The sequence below is a fragment of the Chiloscyllium plagiosum genome, chromosome 16 (assembly GCF_004010195.1).
Source record: "Chiloscyllium plagiosum isolate BGI_BamShark_2017 chromosome 16, ASM401019v2, whole genome shotgun sequence".
NCBI lineage: Eukaryota > Metazoa > Chordata > Chondrichthyes > Orectolobiformes > Hemiscylliidae > Chiloscyllium > Chiloscyllium plagiosum.
Window position 1 is genome coordinate 68641979 of NC_057725.1, and position 20544 is coordinate 68662522.

The 20544-nt window shown below is 44.2% G+C and overlaps 2 protein-coding genes and 1 long non-coding RNA gene across 3 annotated transcripts in view; 2 read left to right on the forward strand and 1 right to left on the reverse strand.

Annotated features, from left to right (window-relative positions):
• tmem276b (transmembrane protein 276b) overlaps positions 1 to 1055 on the forward strand; it is a 26138-nt gene extending 25083 nt beyond the window's left edge. Inside the window, exon 4 of the mRNA XM_043706298.1 lies at positions 534 to 1055. Within this exon, the coding sequence (XP_043562233.1) occupies positions 534 to 778 (245 nt within the window). The 3' untranslated portion in view covers positions 779 to 1055. The remainder of the gene's footprint in view (positions 1 to 533) is intronic.
• Positions 1056 to 2328: 1273 nt separating this feature from the next.
• LOC122557995 lies at positions 2329 to 19232 on the forward strand. The gene is made up of 3 exons (XR_006313998.1): positions 2329 to 2457; positions 16540 to 16545; positions 19221 to 19232. It is a non-coding gene; the product is annotated as an uncharacterized LOC122557995 (long non-coding RNA).
• Positions 3604 to 16474, reverse strand: psmc3 (proteasome 26S subunit, ATPase 3). The gene is made up of 12 exons (XM_043706297.1): positions 16250 to 16474; positions 11383 to 11463; positions 10803 to 10928; positions 9828 to 9932; positions 7380 to 7442; positions 7035 to 7172; positions 6692 to 6835; positions 6144 to 6292; positions 5663 to 5759; positions 4944 to 5089; positions 4583 to 4664; positions 3604 to 3792 (listed from the first exon to the last, which is right to left on the reverse strand). The coding sequence occupies exons 1-12, from the start codon at positions 16289 to 16291 to the stop codon at positions 3682 to 3684; spliced, it is 1284 nt and encodes a 427-aa protein (XP_043562232.1). The 5' UTR covers positions 16292 to 16474; the 3' UTR covers positions 3604 to 3681.
• Positions 19233 to 20544: the final 1312 nt, after the last annotated feature.

Consider the following 20544-nt stretch of genomic DNA (forward strand, 5'->3'; position numbering starts at 1 on the left):
CACCCCCCCCCCCCCCCCACACACACACACACCTTGTGTATATTGACCACTCATTCCCTCCCAGTTCGTACAGTGACTACCCATGCTCTCCATCGTGGACATTGGAAGTCCTGTACCCTTGAACGTACCTTTACAACTGTAGTCTTTCCTTTTGATCGATCAATTCTGGAGGTAGGAGACAATATTATTCTCTTGGCTCAGTTGTTTGACTCAGTGATCCTGCAGACATTTGACAATAGCTTTGTCCTGGGATCATGTATCACTGAGGGTGTGAACAGTTTGCAAGGACGGCATATCGCCAGTACCTTGAAAGCAATCTTGATTGTGGAGATCTGAGGCGATCACTTCTATCTTTTTGATTGCTTTGTAAGAACGTTTCTGCTCATCAAAATACTAGACATCAGATGAACAAAACAATTCCAGGTTAGAAGTGCGTTTAGTGTCCGCGTGGAATGTGAGGTGTCCATGAAAAGTGTCACTGAGGGCTAGTCTCCAGATGAGGAATACCAATTCTGTTCTTCCTTTCCCATCAGGAACCTGCTGCATTATCTCTCTCTGTACTTGTGTAGCCGGAATTAATTTTGAACTTTCCCGTTTTCCTCGGCACATGTACGGGCTGCCCGAGGATATCAGCCATGGCTACGGCTGGTCCATGTTCTGTGCATGGGGCGGACTAGGACTCACACTGTTGGCAGGTTTCCTCTGTACTCTGGCCCCCTCCCTCAGCAGCCCTCACACAGTTGTACACAAACCACGGGCAGAGAATGGGACAATGTAATTGATGCTGCTGCCACACTGTTTAACATTCCTGGATTCAATGAGACGTTCGGAGGCCTGAGGGAGCAAGTCAGCCAAACGATGAAGTGGCAGAGTCACCAGGAGCTGCATCACACCCCTGGGCAGGGTGCTGAGAATTGTTTAAACACTTAAACATCAAGTCTACGCAAAGCAGTTTTGTTGAATGTATTTAATAGAATGACTTGTGATAATGCAGTGTTCGTACATTGAAGTCGATTTAAGAGAAAAAATATCCTAAAAACCTTGCAAAAACATTTTCCTTTCTGTCAATGCATCAAGGTCTTTTTCCCAAATTTATTATATACAATTTTGATACTACCTACCATTTCAGCGTCCCAGCCAACTTGCACAGTAAAAAAAACCAGAAGACTCATTTGTACATTTACTGAACAGTGTCTCCCCCCACCCCAGAATGTAACCAGCAGCAGATTCGAAGGAAAGTGCTGAGGTGAGCAAATGTGGGAATGTTGAAGGCACCTGGTTTGTCAGCTAAGGACTTGGTTTTGTAAAGTGGCTGTGACTGGCTGTGTATTGCCTCTGCATTCATTTGTATAAAATAATTAAACGTTTTTCAATTGTACAGAATGTCACTGCTGTAAATTGCCTTGAATGTAATTGAACTTTTTTTCCCCCCCTCCCTTTTTGGTTAAATCTTCAAAACTGGTGCAAGCGACTATCTCCAGCCTATTGTTGGAAATGCATTTTTTAATATAACTGATAAAAAGAGACAAACTGGCCAATAGCCAGATTTCTGGGCAACATCTCTTCCCACTCCCTGTCAAACCAGAGACAGTACAAAGTGTTGAGTAACTGTGGGCAGTGCATTATCCCATAAAGGGGCAAGGAGCTGTACACTTCCAAGTTACAGACTCGACCGAGTCTCGATTATCAGCCAGACTGCTGTTGTTTAATTCTGTGCCATTATGTACTGCTTAGGGCTGCTGATTCCAACGGTAGCTACTGCACAGGCAACGGCCAACAACTTCAAAGGTGGTAGAGAGAGAGATATCAGAGCTCCCAGATGACCAGTACTGTCCAAAAAAGAGAAAATGCTGGAACATCTCAGCAAGCCTGGCAGCATCTGTAAGGAGAGAAAAGAGCTAACGTTTCGAGTCTAACTGACCCTTTGTCAAAGCTCAGTACTGTCCGACTGAAATAATTGATTCATCAAAATCCGCTAGAATGTTTCAGCAGAAAATGCCTCATGTATACTTTGCCAAATTTAGGTAAACATACACTCTGTGTACATTTAGTCAATTAAAATCCCATTGTTCAGTGACCAAGATGTGAAGGAGTAAATCAAAAATCATACAAACTGATTTCTCGATATTTGAACTTGACCAAGAAACAGACGTTTACTGTGTGAATCCGAGTATAGAGATCACAGCCTCAACGCTGGAATCAGTTATACCTTTTTTATTTACTAAATAGAAATACACAGCTAGATTCCATATTTTTAAGGTATGGACTACTGGCCATTGGATTGGAGTTGGTTTGGCCACTCCTGGTGAATAAACATAATGGCACAGAGGGCTGGCTAGGCAGTGCTCCTCACCAGTGCTCAGATTTTAAAAGTGGGCACCAGCGAGGAGCAGCGGTCAGCAGAATAACCCTCCCCAAACTCCGACAAGCTGGAAGATCAGCTGCAGGAGAAGCACAGTCTGCTTAGGGGAAGTGAGTGAGTTTGGTTAAAAGTAGTGTGTTGAGGGCAGTGAATGTCTAACAGTAGACTCCAGGAGGGTGATATAGACAGGTGAGGAATGGCTTATTTCATGGATTGAATTTGTCTCATTTCCACATTAAAAGCCAGAGGCTCCTTCAGATATTTTCAAAAACCTTACTTCAGATGTACATTATAAATCAAGCAGGAAATTTAACTTATAAAGGTCAGAGTCATGACTGATCTGGTTCAAATCAACCTAGCAAACTCCAAACCCTAATGAGGTATCTCACTGTCATGGCCTGGGAGTGGAGCTGAGCTTCTTCAGTAAGATCCCATAAACGATCCAGACTGAGCTCGGTAACAGGAATGAGAGGGAGGTGTTTCATACTAACCAATTGCAGGGCTATCCCTAATGCACTCTCCCCACCCAAACAGCACTGGCCCGTGGTTCAGACAGTGAAAGGGAAGGTTGTAAGAAGCAGGTACAGGATGAGGTCACTCAGTCCATCAATCTCACTTCATTCACAGTTTGCGTGTATACGGTGGGATCAGTCCCATTACCTTCCCACAATCTTCTAAAGAGCTCTTAGCTTCTCCTCTCCTCTCACTTTTACTGGCATGACAACCACAGATTCTCATAGTTCCAACATCCCACATTTCCCAAGCATCACGTGAAATGATTGCACCATTCCCTGACCTCTCTCCCACTGTGCTGTGCTCATTGTGTCACATCATTCCTGAAAGAAGCATGCAGGTCTGGGATGTACAAGTTTGTACTGTATCAAACTCAAGTGCAGTGCTATCTGTTTACAGTACAATTGTAAAATATTGTGATGTCCATTTTTGATGTATGTTTATAGCCAAGGATTGAAGGAATAAACTGATATGATCAGGGGGCGAGTGTTTAAGATTGTAATATATACACTGAGCATTCAGTTGGTCAATAATTAAAAAGATGTGAAGCTACGGAACACCAGAGTGTTATTTTGTTTGAAGTTGTTGCTTGTGTACAGTGTATCTGGGACCTGGCTGGAGTGTTAATACTATCATCCCCCAACTGGACAAGGTGATACTCACGTGTCCAGAGGTGTTCTAAGTCCCAGTCCCCCCCACCCCATACCTGGCTCAGCCACTTCAGATAACACAGGATAAGCAATCACTTTATTGAATCCAGCTCCAGGGATTGTACAGGAAAGTGGTACTAACAAGAGGCCTGGCTCCTAGGCATAGTATTGGAGGTTGGCCTTTTTCTTGGCCTGAACCTCCAGGATGCCCTCCATATAATCTTCGTGCGTGAGCTCAGTGGCCTCCCTACGCAAAGCGATCATCCCCTGTCAAGGTAAGAACACTTAGTATCAGCAAACCAGTGAAACAACAGAGCAAACATACAGAGTGGGGTAAGCTGACTAACCTCAGCCTCCAAGGATCACACTCAGTCTGACTTCTCTCCAGAACAAGTACACACCTAAATGTGTGTAAATAGCACCAAATATCAGATTCTCTGAGGGTTTTGAGGTGGGGGAGGAAGGGGAATGATGACAGGACTGCTGCAAATACGCAATCTCTATATAATAATCCTCCTGATAACTATTACTCTCCTGCAGGAAAGTTCAGGGAGAGCCCTTCACAACTAACTGCTAGCCACTAAAACTCTGACATGTCCTACTGTCCCTGATCTCCAGGAACTCTTTCTCTCTCTATCCTGACACACTATCACAATCCTTTCCTGATGAAGGGCTTATGCCCAAAATGTCAATTCTCCTGCTGCTCAGATGCTGCCTGACCGACTATGCTTTCCCAGCACCACACCCTCTCACAATTGCCAGGGAGTCTGTCTCCTGACACACTGCACCCAATTTCCATAAACCTTCTATCCTAACACACCTGATCTCCAGCGATTTTCTCTATCCTAAGAGCATTTCTGATTCCAAAGGATTCTCTCTCTGCCAACACACTGTGCCTGCTCTCCAGGGATTCTCTCTCCTGACACACTGCTCCGAATCTCCAGAAACCCCCTATCCCAACACACAATTCCCGATCCCCAGTGTGTCTCGCCTGCCACACTGCTCTGAATCTCCAGTAAATCTCCCTATACCAAAAAGGTCCCACAGTTATACTCACCGCTTCCACACACACTGCCTTGCACTGAGCTCCATTGAAGTCATCAGTACATCGAGCCAATTCCTCATAGTTCACATCAGGACTGCAGACAGCAACAAGAAAGGAATATTTCAAAAGGTACTATTAACCATGACTTGACACTGCAATTTAACAATCTAATAAGTTTAACAGTATTAACTACATCTGCCTATGTACCTACCACAGTTATACAGCTAAGCCTAGGCAATGTACCGACAAATTTTTGCTCCCCTTTTGGTTAGAGATGGACTTACCAGTGTGATGAAACACATGGACGAGAAATCAGAAGGAGTAGGGCTGGTGAAGTTGGACTGATTCCTGACTGAGCACAGAGCATTCTCACCTGACATTCATCTTCCGGGAGTGAATCTGCATAATCCTTGCTCGCGCCTCTTCATTGGGCATCGGGAACTCGATCTTCCGATCAAGTCTGCCGGACCGCAGCAAAGCTGGATCCAGGATGTCAACTCGATTGGTGGCTGCAATTACCTATCGGGGAATAGGAACAGGAACAGTCAGACTCTAGAGACTGTGCTCTTTCACATTCCCGCACACAAAGACCGGTAATGACAGTCGCCAAGGCCAAAATAGATCAAAACTTAGCAAACATTCAAAAGAAAAGTCAGATTTTGCTTTTGTGACAAGCTGTCACATGACGATGATACTTGTTTCAATCTGTAACAAATCTGTAAATGTTTTGGAGGCGACTTCAAATTAGATTTCAAGTGAGTAAAAACATCAGTTTTCCCTCAAGCATTTGATGCAATTAGTGCCTGTGAAAGTGGTCCATATGTAAATCATGACTTACTTCAATCTGCCCACATGAAAACTTGCCCTGAGCTCCACTACCACACAAATTGGCATTACGGGAAAACACCAATAAATGACTTTGGCCCCTCCTAAAGGAAATCGATATTTACAGGCACAACCCAACCATAGAACGACAGGGACATTGCTACCCTCCCCATCCCACCCAGACACTGGAGTGGAGCCTCCAGAAGCAAAAGGGGACCATCAACAACATGGACATCCATAGTTGTAGAGTTGCTTTCCAACATTCACCTTGACAAGGGTATTTGGCTGAAAACCATCCAACTGATTGAGCAGCTCCAACATTGTTCGCTGAACTTCACGGTCACCAGCCTTTTCACTGTCAAACCTGCAACAGACAGAATCATAATGCAGCCAGATATTGTTTACTGGCACGGCAAGCTCACAGACCACTTTACCAGCATGACTCACAACCCAAATATTTGTTGCCCAGTCTTCCCCAGATACAGAATTCCCGATGTCCCACAGTGTCACAAATATCACCCAAAACTTCACTCAAGGTAGATAAAAAGGCACTAACCCACTGTACCAGAGACAGAGCTACACCAATGCACTGCTCTCCTCCATGTGTGCCCAAAATGCTTCTCTCCCACCTTTTCAATACCCACACTCAGCACCACCACTTTCTACCGATGGTTAGAGTGTGGGGATGTGACAACGCTAGTGTGTAAAGCTGGTCAGACCGTGGAAACGTAACAATCACTCTTCTCACCGCTTTGTGCCGATGGCGTCCAGTTCATCAATGAAGATGATGGATGGGGCTTTCTCTTTGGCCAAAGCAAAAGCATCCCGAACAAGCTTTGCACCGTCGCCAATAAACATCTGCACCAGCTGCGGGCCTGCCAGTTTCAGAAAGGTAGCCTGAGGCGAGGAGAAAGCTGTCAGCTCACACACAGAATGAAGCTCCTGCTACTCTTCAACTAAAAGGGAAGGTACTGCGACACTATCCTCATCAATCACTCACTCCCAGGACAGGGACAGCACGGGGTGAGATACAGGGTAAAGCTCCCGCTGCACTGTTCCCCATCAAACACTCCCAGGGCAGGGATAGCACGGGGTGAGATACAGGGTAAAGCGCCCGCTGCACTGTTCCCCATCAAACACTCCCAGGACAGGGACAGCAGGGATTGGATATAGAGTAAAGCTCCCACTGCACTATTCCCCATCAGACATTCCCAGGACGGGGACAGCACAGAGTGAGATACAGGTTAAAGCTCCCCCTGTCTTCCTTGGAAAGTCAGACAGCACTCTGCCACTCACTTTGGTTTGTGCAGCACAAGCTCTCGCCAGTAAGGTCTTCCCTGTTCCTGGTGGTCCGTACATTAGAACTCCCTTTGGAGGCTGAATTCCCAGATTCTCAAACTTTTCCTTGTGATTCATAGGGAGGACAATGGCTTCAACAAGCTGCAGAGAGAGAGAGGCAGAGATGTCAGCATTATTACAGGAAAGGTTCATTCTTCTGCTTCACACATACTCAGCAACTCTTTCCTCAGATGGGAGTTCAGGCACTCACATTCTGCAGCATTCCATACTCATGGAGAGTCCCCTACATGTCTCTGCAGTCTAGTACCCACCCCACCCCTCATTATAGACACCCACTGACCTCCTGGATCTGCTTGTCCAGACCTCCAACGTCACTGTATTGCTCAGTTGGTCGCTCATCCACCTCCATGGCCTTGACCCGAGAGTCGTACTCGGTTGGCAGAGTCTCCAAGATCAGGTAGGAATCTTTGTTCACACCCTGGCATGGAAACAGGAGATTACTCAGGGCAGATCAAAGACCATCACACAGACTAGGATATAAGGACACTCCGAGTTAGAATGGGGTGGGACTCTGATACATACAAGTTCAATCAGTTGCAGTGAACTGTCCGTGAAAGCCAAGGGGGAGAAGAACAAGTAGGGGAGAGATGGGGTCTGGATAAAGAAACAAGTGGGATGCACTCACCACCAGGTCACCAGGCTTTAGCTTCTCAGCATCGACCAGTCCAATCACAGGCAGGAAGTATGTCTGTCCAACACACAGAAGATAGAGCTAAACATCCCATCAACCAAACACGCCTTAAGCACTGTTTGTAATCCCAACAGCAGAGGCAGCCCATTTAGTCTATCAAGTTCACACTACCTCCCCATGGAGCAATCCAGTGACTCCCACTCCCACACTGGATACCTATGGCCCCACAGCTTTATTTCCCTCAAGCACCCAACCAATTTCCTCACAGGCAAAACAAAATTTCTCTTTGCATTTCCCAGATCCCAGGTGCTTTGCTACCCACTTCCTCAATCTGGCCCGCCACCGTCAAAGACAGATGCACATAAACACCCTGCAGAGTATTTAAAACTAGGCCATTAAGTCTACCTAACGTCTGCCTAGCCATTCGGCATCACCTCACACTTTTCTGTATTAAACTCCATCTGCCATTTGTCTGCCCACTCTGATCTATTTACTACTTGTTAGAGTCAATTCATGCCATCCTCTGGTGTAAGGGATGCAATTTATATGTGTATCATTGATTTTGAAGGTTGATGTTTTGAACTTTGAATTAGTGACAAATGGATTTTTCTACGCATCTGAAGTGTTTAATGATTTGCTTGAAAGTATTTATACAACCATGGGAATTTCTTTTATAGAGTCATAGAGATGTACAGCATGGAAACAGACCCTTCCATCCACCTCGCCCATGCCAACCAGATATCCCAACCCAATCTAGTCCCACCTGCCAGCACCCGGTCCATAACCCTCCAAACCCCTCCTATTCATATACCCATCCAGATGCCTCTTAAATGTTGCAATTGTACCAGCCTCCACCTCTTCCTCTGGCAGCTCATTCCATACACGCACCACACTCTGCATGAAAATGGTGCCCCTTTTAAAACAACTTGACAGAGTAGCAGCCTCCAGATTTAATGAGGGTTTGTTTACATTAAGAGATTACATTACGAATAAGATGAACAACTGTGCATCTAGCATTTCATTCAGAAATTTCTGCACTAGTGTTTTTAAGGTTAGGGGAAATGCCAATAGTTTGAAAACAAAATGTTTCTATATTTAGTTTCAGTTTGGGGGAATTCTGAAGTAGTCTTGGATGAAGATAGAAATGCAAAGCAGGGCTCGTGAAAAAGGAAGATAGTAAAAATAGATTTCTTTAGAATAAGTCTTTTGGCAATAGCTCTAGACCAGAAGAGCTTGGATAAAACGCTGAAGAGGTTATTTAGAGTACAAAACATTTAAACTTAGGTGTATGAAAGCTTCAGGGAGAGGTTCAGATTTTCACAGTTAAATTAAGTCTATAAATGTAGTAGAGCTGGGTATTTTTCTCTCATAGGACTACTGTACAAAGTATGTTTCTGGGATGTATAAAGGTCTGATTTTGGAATTAATGGGATTGTGTTACCATGTGTTTCAAAATCTTTACATTTGCATTATATGTAAATAGTCTGATTTATTTTATCTTTATTGCTTGCATGCAATAAATTTGTTTTGTTGTTAAAACCAAACCTGCAACATTGAGTATTTGTATCCCAGTGAGAAACCAATTCATTAAAACTAAAACAACTGAACATGACCTGTGAAGTTAAGTTTCAGTCTGGGACCTGATTTCTCTAGTAATAAAATTAGTTGGGGTCATAACACCGCTCCTCTAAGTTTGATATTGTCAGCACATCTTCAAATCTTATTCAGCATTCTAAGATCCAAGTCATTTATATATAGCAAAGTAAAATGTGATCCTAGCACTGATCCCCACTAACACCCTCCAGTCTGAAAAATAACCAACTACTTCGACTCACTGCTCATTCTCAAGCCAATTATTTGCCCAATTGGACAATGATTCTCATATTTGCTTAGCCTCTGTTTTAATAATGAGCTTTTTTGGTATCATGTCACTTTCTTAAAATCCACATATACAACATCTATTGCAATCCCTTAAATAACCTTCTTTATTACCTCATGAAAAATAAGCAATGAATGTTCTACCTTCTAGAAGTGCAGACTGTTAACTCATCCCAACCCCAGCAGCAAGAATAAGGGTTCAGCACATGCTGTGTGAGGAGGTTTGGGGTAGGGGAGCTGCACAGGAAACATTGCTCCTGGTTGGAGACTCAGAACTTCCACTGCCAGGTCTAATGGAGAAAAATGAGGCAATATCCCTCTCTCCTGGGGTTGTGCAAGATTTGACAAACAACCCTGTCTACCAGCTCCTGATGAATTGGCTTGCTGTCAGTGCACAAACACCACAAAGGGTCAGGACCTGAACAGTCGTGGCAGCCTTCCCCAAGTCCTCCTCACAAACAGTAATACTGTTGCATCTTGTAGAGGGCACGCGTTACTGGGACATAATCCCCCCACATCACAGCTCACGGCTCCTTCAAATCACAAATCTAAAGCCTTCCTTACCTGACGGGTGGATGTTTTAATCACAGCACATTTCCCTTTCCGTTGGGAATCCAGATCAACATTTGCTCCATCTTCCTCCTGGTCATTTGGATCAACATCCAGTAACTGAGAAAGAGCATCAGGGCAAGGTATTAGCAGTGCTCCTCACAATAATACTCCAAGCAGGGGCAGGTTGGGTTTAAAACCTGTCTGCTCCCATGATGGTGCCAGGACAGGCTAACAATGCATTGGTGAGAAAGGTTAATGGCCCACAGAGCACCCTGGGGACACCATTACTTAGTTGCACAACACCTAGGAAGCCCCACACACACTGTTGTATGAGTTCTACTCTGTGTGAATAAACCACAAACGGAACTAAAGACATTTTTGCATGAACTATGAAAATCTGAGCACGTTTTCCATTGCACTGACTTCCCTTAGATGGCTCATTATGTTGAAAGCTGGGGGTGTGTGTATCGCAGTGATAGCACAATACCAATTGCAGCTCTTTCACCTTCAAGTTGGGTCATGTTGATTGACCTCCGTTAAAAGGGTAAAAAGAACAAAATTGAGAATTTACAGAGCTGAGAAAGTCATCACATACACTTCCTGTGCTCCAAAGTCACACCACAAGTCCTTTGAGACCATCTGAGCACAAACTTTCAGCTCAACCAAACAGACTGAGGGCCAGCACAGGTTGCCAGAAGGGGTAACCTTTTGGACGGGTCATTGAGCTGAGGTTCTGTCAGCTGTCAGATTCCACTGCACTTCATTGCAAAGGAATGGTTCCCCCAGTATTAGCAATGTTGAGATGGTTCAAGATTTGAAGTGAAGTGATTAACACTGAAATGTGCTCAGAAGCAGCACTGCTATCTCCAATTGGACTGTCATTACAGAGGGATCCCGGGTGTAATGACAAAGTGCTCGCATTCCCTACATCTCAATCAGCTTTGGGCTGGGCACAACAGAACTATTCGGAGTGGCTCATGTACTCACCTCAATGACATTAGATACCAGGTATGGCAGGGTCTTGTTCACTTTGATTTTCTCACTGTTCTCCTTGATTTTGTCCTTCATGGCCTGCAACTCATGTGTGACTCTCAGCACCTCACTCTTCATAATCTGTTAGTCGGTCAGAGACAGTTTTCATCAAACCAGTGAAGGGACCATGCACTCAAACAAACACCAAACCAGGCTCTGTTCACACACAGACACTCTCTCTCATAAACTGGGACCACTATCTGGTGGTTCTGGATCACTCTGGGATACCTAGTTTGCTACCTCACTCATATTGCCATTGTTCGTGTGGCAGCCTGCAATGGAAGTAATGGTCGACAACTGAAATGTGAAAAGCTTCACATTCTAATCCACCCTCACTTCATTTAACACATGAAGATTTTATTGGGTGACCTGTGGAAGCTATGAGGACCAATCCCCTCAGGTCTTGGGACACTGAGGCCAAACAGTCCCATTCCAATCAGCTGCTCAACACAGGCTGAGGGAAAATGAGGACTTCAAGGGACTGCACCAACAGGTCTGCTATCTTCAACTCCAAATTGAGGTATTGAGCATTTACCTTAATCTCACTATCCAGCAGACGTGTACGCTGAACAATCTCCTCAGTGGACATTTTAAGCACCTCTTCACCAATGCCATCCTGAAGAAAGTAAAAGAAACCATCAATGGGAGGCAAGTAGGGATGGGTGGTGGAGTGGGGGGGGTGGGTGTGGGAACAGAGAGAGAGACAGAGGATTTTGGTGAATGCTCACAATGCCATCTCCAGGATGAGGATACCTTTCTTGACCAAAATGGCAGACACTACTCCAAAGTTGGCTGATGGTGCAAAAACCCATGTAAGTGCAGTAAGACCTCTACACTTTTCTACTCCAACCCTTTCCAATCTAGGCAACAGCCATTCCTGTACACTGAAAAATTGTTCATGCCCCTTCGTTATGTAACAAAAGTGAGAAGGGACACCAGGGAGTTACACAGCTGTCAATCAAACGTTACTACGGGGAAATTACTGGAGCCTATAATTAAAGAGAAAATGACAGAACAGCTCCACTATTTCCAGCTGGTCAGAGAGAGTTAGCATGGGTTTATAAAGGAGAGGTCAGACCTAACCAACCTGATACAGAGTTTCCAAAGAAGTGGACACTGGAATATCTCTGGATGTTAGTTACCTGTATTTCTTGTGTTGAGGCCTCCCTATTTATCAAGGACTCAGAAATATGGGTGCAAATTTGCAGATGAAACAAAGATAGGCAGCACTGTAAACAGCATGGGTGAAAACATCATCTCGCAGAGATACTGATACATTCAGCAATTGGGTAAAACTGAGCTAAACAGTTTGCAATCCAATCAAAGTGAATGAGGTCACTCACTTTGGATCCAAAAAGGAGGAAACCAGGGTCTAAAAGCAGTGGAGGCAAAGAGTGGCCTGAATAGATCCTGAACAGGTCCAGAAAATAATCCTTAAAGGCTGATAGAACTCTGGTCTCTCTCTCAAAAATTCAAACACAAGGAGCTGGACCTCATGGGTCAGCTGTATGGAGCCCTACTTCAACCAGTCTCGGGGTCACTGGGAGCTGCTCTGGGCCCTGCACCTTTCAAAGATGAGGTTGGGGATTCAGGGATAGCAGTGTACATTGACTTCTGGGTATCATTCTAGTAAAACTGTTTAAATTAGGAGAGAGCAAATAAGATAATCTCTTAGCTCCTGACGTTTAAAAGGTTTAGAGGTGACATGTAGAAATGTTTAAGCTATTAAGGGTAACGGTTTCTACCTATCCTATTGAATTCTGTTGGCTGGGGAAAGAGTGTTAAAAAAAGAGGCAAGACCTTCTGGGAGTGAACTTAGGAAACATTTTTCAAACAAAGGATAGTACAGAGTTGGGCTGTCTTTTACAAGTAGCATCTCACGTCAAATCAGTTGATTATTTGTAATCAGAGATTGGGGGGTGGGGGAGGGTTTTTGTTAGCCAAAGGTAACCTTGGAGATGGGATTAAGGTGGATGTTTGGAGTAAAGCCCTCGATCAGCATGGTCTCGATCAGCACACTCATACCCTAAACTCACCCTCCACTTTCACTGGCACTTCCTCAATTTCTCCCCACTCACTTTGGTCAACTTGCTTGCTTCATCATTCAATAAGATCACACCTGATCTGTTTGTGGCTTGCATTCCCTATTCCCATCTACCCCCAATAAGCTTGGATTTCCCCTGCCAAACAAGAATTCATCCATCTCGGTCTTAAAAATATGCATTGGAACTCTGCCTCAGAAGAGATCACATTTCACAACCCTTAGAAAACAGTTCTCGTCTTTGCCCTGAAAAGGTGGCCCCTCATTATTAAACAGTGCCCCCTTTCCACATCATCCTCAATAGGACCATTCAGGATCTTATACACTTTTAAGCAAATCATCTCTCATTCTTCTAAACCTCAGTAGAAACAAGCCCAGTCTGCACAATCTTTCCTCATAAGATCTGCCTATTGATTCCAGGTATCAGTCGAATGAACCATCTCTGAGCTGCCTCCAATATGTTTACATCCTTTCTTAAATAAAGAGACTAAAATTGCACACAGTATTCAAAATGTAGTCTCAACAACATCCTGTATAACTGAAGCACATCCTTCCTTCAATAATAAAACAATAGCATCCCATTAACCTTTTTAGAACATAGAACAGTACAGCACAGCACAGGAACAGGCCCCTCAGCCCATGATGCTGTGCAGAACATTATGCCAAATTAAAACTAATCCCTTCTGTCTGTCCATGATCTATATCCCTCCATTCTTTGCATATTCAACTGCTTATCTAAAAACCCCTTAAACACCCTTATCATATCTGCCTCTACCACCACCTCGGGACCCTCCAACCCCATGGCACCAATGTGGATTTCACCAGTTTCCTCATTTCCCCTCCCCCACCATATCCCAGTTCTAACCTTACAGCTCAGCACCATCCTCATGACCTGTCCATCTTCCTTCCCACCTATCTGCTCCACCCTCCTCTCAGTCCTATCACCATTACCCCACCTATCGCACTCTCAGCTACTTTCCCTCCAACCCCACCTCTTCCTATTTATCACTCCACCCCCAAGGCTCCCAGCCTCATTCCAGATAAAGGGTTTTTGCCAGAAACGTCGATTCTCCTGCTCCTTGGATTCTGCCTGACCTGGTGTGCTTTTCCAGGACCACACTCTCGAATCTACACTACTATCCCTAGCAGATTGTTCCAGGCACTTACTCCTCATCTGCTTTGAACTTTCTCCCTCTCAACTTAAAATGCATGCTCTCTAGTATTAGTCATTCCAACTGTGAGAAGAAGATTCTGACTCTCAACCCTTTCTATGGATCTCAATTTTATAGTCATCTATCAAGTCTCCCCTCAGCCGCTGCCACTTCAGACAAAACAACCCTAGTTTGTTCAACCTCTTATAGCTCACACTCTCTAATCTAGGTAGCATCCTAGTAGACATCTTCAGCAGCCTGTCCAAACCTTCCACATTTTTCCTGTAAACAATACTCTAAAGCGCAGCCCAACAAAGTTTTATAAAGCTGCATCAAGACATCCTAACTCCTGTACTCAATGTTGTGACCAATAAAGGCAGGTGTGTCACACACCTTCTTTATCACCCTACCTACTTGCGTAGACACTTTCAGGGAGCTATGGACTAGGATTCCAAGATCCCCCTGGACATCAGTGCTGTTAAGGGAAAGTATGCAGTTAATGGCAGGACTCTTAATATTTGATCTCCCAAAGTGCAACACCTCACATTTCCCTGGATTAAACTATCTGCCATTTCTGCACCCATATCTGTAACAGATCTATCTCTGTTGTACATCATGACAACTATCTACACTATCCAAAATTTCCACAATCTTTGTGTCATTTGCAAACTTATTAACCCACCTAAGTCACTGTATATACAGAGGTCCTAGTACAGATCCCTGTGGAACACCGTTGTCACGGACCTTCAGCCAGAAAAACAGCCCTCCACCACTGCCCTCGGTCTTTCATGGGCAAGCTAATTCAGAATCCAAATGGCTAAGTTATCGTAGATCTCATACATCTTAATCTTCTGGATGAGCTTAGTGAGGAACCTTGTCAAAAGCCTTACTAAAATCCATTTAGACAACATCCACTGCTCTGCCCTAATTATCACCCTCATCACCACCTCGGAAAAAAAATCAAGTTAATGATACAGGAGCTGTCCCACCCAAAGCCATGCTGACTATCCCTAATTAGGCCATGCTTTTCCAAATGCGCACAAATCCTATCCATAAGGATCCTCTTCAATAACTTCCCAACCACTGATAGGAGACTAAGCAGTCTATAGTTTCCTGGATTATCCCTATTTCACTTCTTGGACAGAGGAACATTAGCTACTTGCCAGTAGTTTTGATGTCATGCTGTACCTGTATACCAAGTTTCTGTGACTCACACACTAGGACACCCGAAATCCCTCCGCACCTCAGAACTCTACTGTCATTCTCTATATCACTAAAACTCAGTTTTTTTTTCCATTCTTCCTGCCAAAGTGAAACATTGCACATTATACACTATCTGCCAGATTTTTGTTTATTCATTTATCTGTCTATTTCTGTTTGCAGCCTCCTTATGTTCTCTTCACAACATACTTGCCTATTTATGTCACCTGAGTATAATTATCACTCCCCTCATCTTACTGATGTGAATTGTAAGGTGATATTCCAGCACAGACATCTAGGACCCCACTCGTCGTTTCCTGTGATTAGATTAAAACCCATTTATAAATATTCTGTTTTCTGCCAGCCAGCCGATCTTTGATCAGTGTTATCCCCTATATCAGAAGCTTTTATTTTCTGCTTTGACTGGACCTTATCAAGTGCAATTACAGTACACCCCATTTCTTTCCAGCATGTTGACTTCCCAAGGACTCCAATAAATTACTTACAATTCCCCCACCACAAAAACCATGCCAACTCTTCCCAATTACCTTGAATTGGATTCCCCGCAGCATCTCCTCCTTCGTGGTCGATTCTCACAGCCTCCTCACAACTGACATAAAAGTAAACGACCTATAGTTTCCCCTTTACTACCTCCCTCCCTTCTTGAGTATTTGTTACTCTCCAGTCCAAAAGAACCAATTCCTGAATCTGGGGAGTTTCTGAAAGTTAACACCAAACCATCCCTATACTCCCTCCCACTCTCTGCACTATATTAGAATATATTTCTCTCCCACCTCACACGTTTTCTCTCTACCTCTCCATACTGTGACATCTCTCTATCTTTATATATCCCTCAGTCCCTCACCACCTCATCCCACACAGACCGTGCTCTCTAACTTTGTATATTATATTTCTCTTACCTCACACGAGCCTCTCTCTCTATACTATACTATATTATACTATAATATCATTCTCTACCTTTCTATTATTATTATATTTCTGTGTCTCACCTCCACCTCATCCCACACGGACCTCTCGTTCAGCGACGCCATTCTCCGTCCTGCTCGGTGCGTTCGATTCCCTTCCGCACTTTCACCGAATCCCCGGGCTGGGCCGGGCCGGACCGTCCCCGTACCGCCGAGGCTCTCCGCCCTGAGGCCGCGCGCGGCGATTGCCCCCGCGCGAACAACACCGGCCTCGCTGCCTTCAAATCAAAAGGTCCGACCGCATTCGTGCGTCGAATCTACCGTCCGCCGGCGGTAACCGACTTTACCTGAGCCTGTCACGTGGGCTCCGAAAGTGCTGAGTGTTGTCGCGGTCGCAGCCATCTTTGTTTGGGGCAGAGGCGCGGGGCATGCTAGGAGCCAATTGGTGATACAGTCTGCTGCCGGGTCTCACTGCGAGGATGCACTCTACAAGGTGGCACCGTTGTAACGTAGGAAATTCAGCACAGCAAGATCCCAACATCAGCAATTACAAACCACCTACTTTTTGGAACTGCATCTGTATCAGGTGCTGGTGAGACCAGTCCTGGTGTACTGAAATTCTTTGATCCTCTTATTTATGGAAAGATAATTCAGTGGAGGCAGTTCAGAAAACATTCATTAGGCTGATGTCTGGTATGGAGGATTGGTGAGCAATTGCTAAACAGGTTTGGACTCTACTCATTGGAGTTTAGAATAATTGAGAAGTGATCTCATTGAAACATGTAGGATTCTTAAGGGGCTTGACAGGATAAATGCTGAGAGGACGCTTCCCCTCATGGTAGAGTCTAGGACCAGAGAGAATAGTCTCAGAATAACAGGGTTACCGATTTAAGATTCTACCATTCAACAGGATGATGACTGATCAGGCATTCCTCGCGTTCATTTTCTTGCCTTTTCCCCATAACCTTAGATTCTTGCTCAGTGGGGGAATCTAACTCAGCCTTAAATATACAAAGGGACTCTACCCATACAGCTCTTGGTGGCAGGAAGTTTCAAAGACATTTAACTATCTGAGAAAAGAAATTGCTCCTCATCTCAGTCTTAAGTTGGTGCTCCTTTTCTTCTAAGGCTACATCCACCTCGTGCTCTGATCCTTGGTGTTTTCCAGAGTTCTACCATTCATGATGTATTCCCTTGCCTTGTTTGTTTTGCTCAAGTGCATCATCTCACGTTTATCTAATTACATTATATTTGCTATTGATCAGCCTATCTGACCAACCTGTCTACATCCTCCTTTAATTCAAAGCTATCCTCTTTATTTTTTGCCATCCCACCAATTTTCATGTCATCCATGAAATTACTGATCAATCCAGCTATGTTTGAATCTAAATCATTTATATAAATCACAAACAGAAACAGTCCCAACACTGATCACCGTGGGACCCCACTGGGTACAGATTTCGAGAAGGAAAAGCATCCCTCAACTGTCACCCTCTGCTTCCTGCCACTCAGCCAACTTTGGATCCGATTTGTCAAATTTCCTTGATTCCCCATGGGGTCTTACTTTCTCTAGCAGTCTCTTTCCTTCTCTACCAATCTCATTAAAAGCCTGGCTAAAGTTCAAAAGCATTGTCCTCACTGCAGACCTGGTCATCTCTTTAAATAAAAACTATTCAAGTTGGTCAGACATCACCTCCCCTTAACAAAACCACGCTGACAGTTCTTGATTAATCCCTGCCTCTCCAAATGCAGATTTATTCTGTCCCTCAGAATTGCTTGCTATAGTTTCCCCACCATCAAGGTTAGACTGACTGGTTTGTAATTTCCTGGTTTATCCCTTGTTCCATTCTTGAAGAACGGCACCACTTCTGTGGCGAGAGAGGGATGGAAGATTTTTGTAGGCAGCCCTATTTCCTCCCTTGCCTCAGCCAACAACCTGGGATACATTTCATCTGGCCAGGAGATTTATCTACTTTTAAGCCTGCCAGACCCATATCACAGTACTTTTCCCTAATTCTATACCCATATTATCCCTCTCACTAGTGAACTCCAATGCAAAGTATTCATTTAGAATCCAATCTACATCCTTTGACTCCATGGAAATTACCATTGTGGTCCTGAACAGTTTAAAACAATTTGGGATTTTCCTTTAGCTTACCTGCCCATATCCTTTCATATTCTCTTATAACTCCCCTAGTCTCCCCTTTCAAGTTTCCTCTTGCATATTCTGTACTCTTCTTATGCTTCTTCTGTTTTGAGTCCTCAGTAACCGCCATAAACCTTCCTTTTTTGTAATCCAATGCAATATTAGATTAGATTAGATTAGATTAGATTACTTACAGTGTGGAAACAGGCCCTTCGGCCCAACAAGTCCACACCGACCCGCCGAAGCGCAACCCACCCATACCCCTACATTTACCCCTTTAACCTAACACTATGGGCAATTTAGCATGGCCAATTCACCTGACCCACACATCTTTGGACTGTGGGAGGAAACCGGAGCACCCGGAGGAAACCCACGCAGACACGGGGAGAATGTGCAAACTCCACACAGTCAGTCGCCTGAGTCGGGAATTGAACCCAGGTCTCTGGCGCTGTGAGGCAGCAGTGCCAGAGGGGCTCAGCAATCACTTTCTTAGCTTCCCACAGAGTTCTAGGGTAACCACTGTGCCACCGTGCCGCCCCAGGATCCACAGGATATCCAGGGTCCACAGGATTTGATAGTCCCACCTTTTTCTTTATTGGAACATGCTGGCCCTGAACTCTCTAATGTTTCATTCTTGAATGTATCTCAGTGTTCTGAGGCAGATTTGGCTTCAAGTTTCTGTTCCCAGTCTGCTCTGGCCGAATCATATCTGCTCTTATTAATGAAATAAGGGAAAATGTTTTAAAGCAGCGAGTTGTTAAGGTTTGGAATGCACTGTCTAGGATGATGGTAGAGCTAGTTCAGTCCGAGCGTTCAACAGGCAATTCGATAATTATCTGAAAAGGAAGAACAATTAGGGTGACAGGGAGATGGCTGAGGAATAGCACTTTACTGATGTGTTCAATTGAGAGTCTGTGTAGACACACCAGGCTCGACAGCCTTCTTCTGCACTATAACAATTTTGTGTTTCAAATTGGAAGACTTGGCAAAACCAAAATACTGCAGATGATAGCAAGTGCATCAATAGCTACACGAACAACCGATTTAATCAGTTGAACTTTTTTGACATTTGATTGGATCTGGTATATATATATATTCAAATATTTAAATTTGAATATATTCAAACCTTGCAATGTTTTTGAATTTCCTGGTAGCGTGGGTCCTGACAGTTCCCTATTGCTTGCTCATAGCCAAGCCTCAGCCAGAGTCAACTTGCTGACCAATGAGCATCCTTTTATGCTGCAGCAATTGTTTGAAATTTGGTGTTCTTGTATTTGTCCTGATGAGTGCAAAATGAGAATCTTCAGCAAGACCCATTCTGCCACAATGAGAAAACAGTGGCAAATGCTATTATTAAAGATTATTATAACAGCGCACTTCTATAAGTTCAAGGTAATCAGGCAGAACTAACATGATTTTGTCAAAGTGAAATCATGTTAAATTAATTTAGTCATGGAGTCATACAGATATACAGCACGGAAACAGACCCTTTGGTGCAACACGTCCATGCCAACCAGATATCCTAAATTAATCTGGTCCCATTTGCCAGCACTTGGTCCATATCGTTACAAACTGTTTCTATTCATATACCCATCCAGATGTCTTTTAAATGTTCCAATTGTACTAGCCTCCACCACTACCCTCTGGCAGCTTAGTCCATACACACACCACCCTCTGCGTGAAAACATTGCCCCTTAGATTCCTTTTAAATCTTTCCCTTCTCACCCAAACATATGCCCTCTAGTTCTGGACGCCTTCACTCCAGACAAAAGACTTCGTCTATTTATCCTATCCATGCCCCTCATGATTTTATAAACCTCTGTAAGGTCACCCATCAGCCTCCAACGACTTTCAAGTAACTATGAACCAGCAATCCAAGGTGTCTTTGTTCAGCAACACTCCTTCGGACCTTACCATTAAAGTGTTCCAGTCCTGCCCTGATTTGCCTTTGCAAAATGCAGGTCCTCACATTTATCTAAATTAAACTCCATCCATCACTCCTCAGCCCATTGGTCCATCTGATCAAGATCCTGTAACCTCCTTCGCTGTCCACTACACCTCCAAATATCTCAACAAGGGGCTCAGCAATCACTTTCTTAGCTTCCCACAGAGTTCTAGGGTACACCTGAGCAGGTCCTGGGGATTTATTCAACTTTTTATGCATTTAAGACATCCAGCACCTGCTCCTGTCTTATGGACATTTTTCAAGATGTCATCATCTATTTCCCCACAT